Genomic DNA, 8,560 nt, shown 5'->3' with positions numbered 1-8,560 from the left:
GCAATAGGAATGTTTACCTTGTGTGTTTTGCTGGAAGATTTTATTTAGGTCCAAGGAGGAGGCTCTGGAATGTGATTTCTGCGGCCTTGGTGGGGGCATAGGGGGCTCTTCCCCCTTTTTCATTGCCTCTTCAATAGATGTGCTGGAATAGGACCTAAAGGAAAATAAAAGAATCTCAAAAGGAAAATAAAATCAACTGATATTTTCAGACCATTCATGTGTACAAATGTAGTAAATATTGAGTGGAGTTGAGCTTTACAGTGGAACATCATTGACTCATGGACTGAAAGGGCAGCTGATGGCGGTGGGATATAATATTAGATGGTACAGACGGCGGGCACTCTTGCTCTAGAGAGTGGGAGGGTTACTTTTAAACACACAGAACAAGTACAAGTGTTAAAAATGCCTTTTAGCCTCATTGTTTTAGTTTTATAGCTTCAGGCTCCACTTTAACTCAGAGGGTCATGTGACCTCAGCCAACAGCAGAATAATTGTAGTAACTATCTTGAATACACCTGAATGAAAATTTCTTTCCTCTCTACCAACTTTCTTCCTCGCCTTCTCCATAAACTTTAATTTGAACTCTCAACATGCTGGGCTCTGGCTGCCGCTAGGAGTATATTAAAAGTGCTAACTTGCTTCTGAAGCATTTTCACTATGATATTTATTTCCTACAATATGGCTGAATTCTGAAAAGCACAAAAATAAATAAATGCAGCCAAAATGTTGCATTAACTGTAACATAAGTTGTAGTACTTAAAATAACAAGGGGTCCTGGCAGGAGACTACTTTCAGCCTACAGTTTTGATGTATTCTGTCAGCATCACCCCGGGCACAGGGCTGCTGGCAAAGCAAAATCTCCCTGAGAGGCTCTGTAATAGTGCAACATGCCTGCAACCCCATCTCCTTTGCAGGGTCTGCAGCTGAGTGGGACTGGCCAAAAAAGTGCCCAGTCTTACTCAGTTCACCCTCACAGGACCTGCTTATGGGGCTCCCACAGACCACTGGGGAAATTAAAAAGTTGCCCTTCTCTAATGGAATTCCTGGGGGAGGGCAGCATTAGAAACACTGCCTGCCCTCACCATTTCAGGGAGGAGAAATCTGTACCTCCTTGAGCAAGCAGGCCAGACAAACCCAGGTTTTTTTTGCTCTAAATCTGTTGTAGCAGAGACAATCTGAGCTGTCCGGTTCAGATCACATGATTCTCCTTCAGCCAATGAGCTAGCTAGTTGGTAATTTGGGGGCCTAAACTAATAATTAAGTGGTAGGACAACAAGGCAAAACTATTTGAACTCACATTACCATGCCTTAAACTGGAATGTGACTGTCTATTCATAGGTGCAATATATGTATCACTTGAATTCACCGTTCACAATGATCCATTTTCATGATACAGGCTGTGCATTATGAAGTGTATGTTCTAAACACTTGTAACAAGTTTCATTATCTTGAGTGGCGTCCAATAATTTCTGCCGTTGGAGTCACAAGTTTTTTCTGCAAGGCTGCAGACTTTACTCAAATCAGAACTGACAACATGAAGTGTTATACTGACTATAACACATTACGCATGACAAGCAAGACGAAAAAAGATTAAGCAACAACAGGCAAAAACTCCAGCTAATGGGAAAACGGATCAGCAGCTTTTGCCAAACTGGCAGTAGTTAGTAGGCAATTCTTTGTTAACAGGTTGGACACTGGCAACTTCAATCTTATATTTTTGATTAAACCAATACACATGAGGTAAAACCAAACTTGTTTCAGGGTTCACATGCAACATTTTGCCTTTGCTTCCACTGCATTTTTCGCCCCAGGGTTTAGAATCCTCCACCTAACTCATTTAAAACCTGATCCAAAACACATTGAAGTCAGAGGGCTTTGGATTAGGCCCTAAGATACTGCACTTCAAATATATACAATAAACAATGGAAGGGGAGATATACTGGAGAAAAAATAGGCAGCTTTATACTTTATCATTCATTGTAAGGAACTGTAAAGCAGTGCCTAGGAGGCAAAAATGCATCTGGCCTTGCAGAGCTAATACAATGCTACTTGAAGGCCACCATATTGACTGAGACCAGGGATTGAACTGGGGACCTCCAGAACTAAAAGCATGAATCTCTATAGATTGAACTAAGCTAAGAGGAGTAACAGATACCTCTCTAGAGTTGCTCAGATAAACTTCAAGGGAACCATATTTGTCACAATATGCAGGTCTATCAAACTCGAAATGCTGTCTATTTTGCAGGAATTTGAGTTTTAAAATAGTCAATATCCTGTTGCAACATTATTTGAATGAAATCAAAATTTAAAAGAAAAAAGGGGGAGGGGATGATTTTTGATTTTTCCTCTGCAGAGAATTTCAAAATGTTCAGGTTTTATTCCTAATTAAAACAAAGCCAAATTCTGAAACTTCGAAATCCTTTGCAAAATGCAACTTCTATCCTCTACACATCTCTATCATATCCTCTGTGGATCAGGCACAGAGGGGAACACGTAAACACACACAGACCTGTGGGTTATGCAATACATGCTAGACAGGGGTTCTGAGGTTAAAAATGAACTTAATTCATACTTTTGAAGTATTATATCGAAGTCCCTCAGTCACATGATTTTCTTTTCAAAGTAATTTAAGGTCCCTACCCCCCCATTTTATGATTTTAAACCACAATTAAGTGAATTTTAAGACAGTAAACGCTCCAACTTGAGTTGGGCACAAAGCATGCAGGTGCTGTGCAATCTTCCTGGACACAGACTCTGTCAGCCATGTCTCTCAGCCCTACCCTGCCATTCCAGGCCAACGTACAACTCATGACCAAAAATCTATCTGTGTCTAGTTACATGGTGATTCTGTCATGTGGCTAAATAACCTGTAGGGACTGAGAACTCCAACAAATCATATTTTCTTGTGCAAAGTAAACTCTGCTCTCCAGAAGTAAAAATTTCCTTATCACATCACATCAACCTTGCATTCCTCTTCTCCGACTAATTCATTTCTAGTTTTTGCATACCTGTCCCAAGTGTGTTTTTTCTTGTTTCATTTTCTACTACTCACTTTACTATCCTATTAGATATTCATATTCTTCCTCTCTCAATACTTTTTTCCAACCGTGAAGTATATCAAACTTCTGTCCTGCAAATACTGTTTGTCTGCAGCACCAGTGTACTCCTTGCTGTAGTAGGCCAGTCAAATTCCTTTTCCTCCCACCCTTCAATTTACTGCCACTTTGGGAGCAAAAATACATCTGCTGCAGAGAAATCTGCTTAATACTTTTACAACTCCTGGCTTTAGAGGCTACATCTACAATCCTTGAAACAAACTCTAAACAGGCAAGCATATAATTTTGTTCTCTTTAGCCTTTAGTTTAATTTCAAAGTGTTTATTTCTTTTAGTTTCTCCCATTCTTTGGTTTATCCTCCTCCTCTGCCAGGCTCTTTTTTTCGCCTCCTTCTTCTGTTTTTGTTCAATTAATTATAAGCTTTATAAAGAAGAGACTCATGATTAAACATTCATTACATCAGAGAAAGAAATGAAGCACTAAAGTAGTTAATCTGACTGGTTGAAATAGACAGCCTAAAGTCTAATACAAGATGTGGGCATACCAGAATGCTGATCAGCCAAAAACACTGCTTAACATAGTTATTGTATTTTTCATTACACAATATTTTCAGACACCAGTTGCCTTTTTCATTCCCTGCAAGTAACCAATCTTAGCAGCTTTAATTTTTAATCCACATTCTTATATGAACCATATACTATGTTCTGCCACACACCAACTGGTTACTGTTAGATATGATACTACACAATTCAAAAGATAGGACACACTCAGCCGCATCAGATGCTGCCATTATTGGTGCCCTTAGATTGTCCAATGTGGCTATCCATATGTAGCATGCAACTTTCAATTAGATGAAGTCTCGAGACTGTTCCTGAAATGGGATGATGACAGGTCTCCCAAAATAACATTAGGCTGGCTTCTATTTCCACCGCAGTTAATAAAATGCAATATCAACACCTTCACTCCTACAGTTTGATGTTTAAATAATACACTGTTGAAGATCTCTTCAGATGGGAATATTTCTTTGACAGAAACAGAAATAAGTACCTGGATCTTGGTCTTGCCTTGAGTGTGTTCGATTCCTGAACAACTGAAACCAAAAGATTACTTGTTAAAAACATTTAAAAAAAAAAAGAAGAGGATGTTTCTTTATCTGCAGAATGATAGGTAGTTAAAATTAATTACAAACAAATGGAGGATGTCAGAGTGATGCTTATCCCCGCATAATAATGAGGATTTGATTGTTTTCACTCCTCACTCCCCATCTGTCACTGTGAATGTTCTGATCATCCACATAGATCTCTAGTTCTTTTTTTTAATTCCACTGAGACCGACTATTCCAACTCTTGGCTTCAGTTACACCTTGCAGCAATAACTTCCACAGTTGTTTAAAAAGTATTTTCTTTATTGATTTGAAATTTGTTAACTTTAGTCAGTTTAACTGTTCTTGTTTTATGAGACAAGAAAAATAGCAGTGAATGATTTACCTTCTCAGAACTATTCCTTATATATGTACATCCCTTTCTATGAGTCTCCTCTTTAAACAAAAAGTAATCCTGAAAAACATAACTTTGTGATTGCTTTCAAATCTACTTCCCTGAAAGAGAGATTCTTGGGGTATTACACCTGTGTAATCAATTTTAAAAGTCTAAGATAGGTTAGTTCCTTTTTTTAAAAATTGTTATACTAGATAGAATTCTAAAGAGAACCCAGAGGGATGGTACTAGAGAGAGATTTTTGGTGTTATTTGTTACTTTCAGAAAATCAGCATTTTGCCAAAGGTTACCACACTCCAGTATCTATCTGATCTTACCATAGATTTTCTTATGCAGAATCTATCTGTGATAGCAGTTGGCAAATGCTGACTTTTTAATGGCTTGTATTATTCTCTTGTATGCACATATCAGTTAGGGAGTTTACAGCCATGCAGAACAAATGAGATAGCAGGCATCATAATGTAGATCCACAGACATGCACTTTTTCCTCATAAGAGAAGTTGTTTGCATGGGTTTTACATTATTGACTGAAGCTCTGCATGGAGGATATACAGATGCAACTGGTAGTGATAAATGTTCAATAAGAAAACCACTTATGAATGAATCTCTCAGTAGATTAATGTCATCAACAAACTGACTCAGCGTCATTCCAGATTCCAGTGTAACCAACTCTTAACTAGCAACTAAAAGAAGAGAGGAGAGGGAATTACCATTAACAACGAGTAATAATGAATATTTTTTTAGGTTTGAAACACTCACAGAATACAATTTTAGGAACAGATTTCTACAATCTTATGACCCAATTTTGACAGTACTGATAATAACTTAAATTATATGTATAATTTTTGAAAGATTTGCCTTCTCATTTTATATCATTCAAGGTGAACCATATTTTTAGAATATTTATGTTTTCTTTAGAGCATCTCCACAAAACTATAGGGAAGGTTGACATCAGAGTCCTCAAATGATGTTTTGTTGAGGTGAACATGGGGAAGACAGAATCCTATTTTGAACTGATTATTGTATTAAATAAAGAACTATATCAATGCAGCGTTGTGGTCAAGGCCTTTTTTTAAGCAAGTGAAAGTCAGGAAATTCAAGATTAAGATTCAATGACACCCACAACTCAACCGGGGGTGGGGTAGGGGGAAAACTATTTGGTTTTTTTCTCCTAAATAAGAAAGACAGTTTATTTGTATGTGCAACCATTAGTTGCAGAGATAGTGCCAGCAAATGTAACAATACTTCAGTCCATTGTTTCAATGCACATAAGCCTACATCTCACATGAAAAATACAAAAGAAATGTCAAGGACACTAGCAATTCCCAATTCATTTCTTTTTGGAATCTCAGAATGGAGATTATGGGCCTTTGGGCTGTAATCTAAGGTCTTGGAGTCTGTTCAGGTTTGGAATATTAAAGTGTGTGGTGAGTCTCTTTAGAGGCTGAAGACTGAAAGCCATACATTAAATGGTGTAATATGCTAAAGTGGTAGAAAAGCAAAAGGAAGAAACAAAGGATTTCTTGACTATCCTAAAACACTCGTTCACAGTCTGCAGCACACTGAGCTGCTTTGTGCTTGGCTTAAGCAGCAAAAGCAGAATTTAAGCTGTTTTTGGAAATAATTAAGGACCAACATTTTTAAAAGTGGGTGCCCAAATTCAATAATGTAATTTCATACGGTCACCTAAATAAGTGGCCTGATTTTCAAAAGTGCTGAATCAAACAGTTTGCATTGACTTCAAATTACTAATCTTTATGATTGTGAAGAAAACCTTCCAAATGTGAACCAATGAAATGCTGTCTTTCCTGAATTTATAACACAGGCAGATAGCCTGAATCAATAGCTCCAAGAGAGATCTGAACTTTCCCTATTCATTTCAATTGGAGCCCTGCACAATTCAAAATGTGTATCTCCATCTGACCTGTAATCCACGAACATGGTCCGCAGATATCTTCAGATTTGCAGGACTCTAATCTTAGTTGAGTTTTAGTCCTGAAGCCTAAAGATAACGATGATATTTAAACACTGATGATCACTATAGGAAACCTGTCTATTATTGTGGCTTGACAAAACAGGTCTTTTGCACCTCTTATCTTCTGTCACATCATCTAACCCAATCCCTTTGCCAGTACAAGGACACCTATAGGATATTCTCTAGTACTCTGTCCACTCCAGTTTTAAATAACTCAATGTAATGTGTGATGGGGCAAGGCCAGATGGATACAGTAAAGTACTGAGAAACAGGTGTGTTAGCCCCAGGCTAAACAAATCCCTAGTACTCTGGTAACCAAATGGCAGTTGCTCCAGGTTAATCAAGGCACCTGCGGCCAATTAAGATCTTTCTAGAAGGCAGTGGAGATAGCTACTTTAATTAGAGCACCTGCAGCCAGTCAGGGCAGGCTGGTTAGGGCACCGGAGTTTGAGGGGGAGCTCGCTCCGGTCTGGCGGGGAGAAGCCAGAGGAGAAGGCTTGTGTGTGTGAGGAGCTGGGAGCAAGAAGGCAAGGAGCTGAGAGTGAGAGAGTGTACTGCTGGAGGATTGAGGAGGACAAGCATTATCAGACACCAGGAGGAAGGTCCTGTGGTGAGGATAAAGAAAGTGTTTGGAGGAGGCCATGTGGAAATAGCCCAGGGAGTTGTAGCTGTCATGCAGCTGTTACAGGAGGCACTATAGACAGCTGCGATCCACAGGGCCCTGGGCTGGAACTCGGAGTAGAGGGCGGGCCTGGGTTCCCCCCAAACCTCCCAACTCCTGATCAGACACAGGAGGAGCTGACCCAAACTGTGGGTTCCACAAGAGGGGAAGATCACTGAGGTGAGCAAATCCGCCAATAAGCCAGGACCCACCAAGGCATAGGAGGAACTTTGTCACAAATGAATTACCACTACTACCTTGGTGGTCTATTCAACAGTCTAATTCTGGGGCAGGCAACCTATGGCACGCGTGCCGCCTGATTTTCGGTGACATTCACACTGCCCGGGTCCTGGCCACTGGTACAGGGGGCTCTGCACTTTAATTTAATTTTAAATGAAGCTTCTTAAACAGTTTAAAAACCTTATTTACTTTACATACAACAATAGTTTAGTTATATATTATAGACTTATAGAAAGAGACTTTCTAAAAACGTTCAAATGTATTACTGGCACATGAAACCTTAAATCAGAGTGAATAAATGAAGACTCGGCACAGCACTTCTGAAAGGTTGCCGACCCCTGGTCTAATTGATTTCATAACATCTTTTTTCCTGATTTATGAAACCTAATTCTTCCTCCTAAATTTCATCCCATTTATTTCCCTTTGGACTCAAAGGGAGTCGGCAAGTAAGGGGAAAGGGATTGAAGGGCAGCCGGTAACGAAGGAGGCAGAGAAGGAAAAGGGTTGCATCATCTAGGGAATTAAGACTCTGACTCTAACCTTTTCAGGGGTACAAAATTGTGCCACAAAAGAACAGAACAGCAGCATCCATTCCATCTTCATGGAGAAAAGGTGAAGGAGGGGCTAGAACTTGCAGTGGCTTGGGAACAAGTGTGAGCAATGACAGCTTTTCCAAGGTGTACTGCTAGGAGTCCTGCTAAACTGAAACTCAGAAATCCCAGGGGGAGTACAAAGAAAGAAAGATAAAGATTCTGCCACTAACTTTCCTGCCTAGAGGAAGTATGTATGTAGAAGACCACACAATCAGTCAAGAACATGAGCTGAAGATAGGAAATCTTGCAGTTCCCAAGTGTTTGGGAAGGAGCCAGGAAAAAAAGAGTTGAAAATGAGGCACGCAGCTGTTGAGGAGCCATTAATAAACTTGAGTTTTAAGGCACAACTACTAAGACAGGCCCTTGAGGTCAGTTTGATTAATCAAGGATATCTTCATGATTAAAAGGATGAGAAACTTCAAATTTTTTTTTTAAAGGGCAAACCCAGATTTGCACTAATACCTAAGTGGTTAACCACTGAGATTTATATGCTCTACTGAGACCTGATAAAGTTTTCAAATATTCATAGCTTTGCAAGG

General features: G+C 39.3%; 1 protein-coding gene across 14 annotated transcripts in view; it reads right to left on the bottom strand.

The window, feature by feature from the left end:
- Positions 1–8,560, bottom strand: part of REPS2 (RALBP1 associated Eps domain containing 2) — a 162,772-nt gene that overhangs the window by 49,136 nt on the left and 105,076 nt on the right. For all 14 annotated transcript variants that reach the window (XM_030573909.1, XM_030573901.1, XM_030573837.1 and 11 more), the window contains 2 exons: positions 4,104–4,146; positions 18–154 (listed from right to left, as the gene is read on the bottom strand). In XM_030573909.1, coding sequence (XP_030429769.1) covers positions 18–154; positions 4,104–4,146 — 180 coding nt within the window. The remainder of the gene's footprint in view (positions 1–17; positions 155–4,103; positions 4,147–8,560) is intronic.

This window comes from Gopherus evgoodei, chromosome 1 (genome assembly GCF_007399415.2).
Source record: "Gopherus evgoodei ecotype Sinaloan lineage chromosome 1, rGopEvg1_v1.p, whole genome shotgun sequence".
NCBI lineage: Eukaryota > Metazoa > Chordata > Testudines > Testudinidae > Gopherus > Gopherus evgoodei.
Note: the sequence above shows the minus strand (reverse complement) of the source record. Positions and strands in the feature narration are given on the sequence as shown.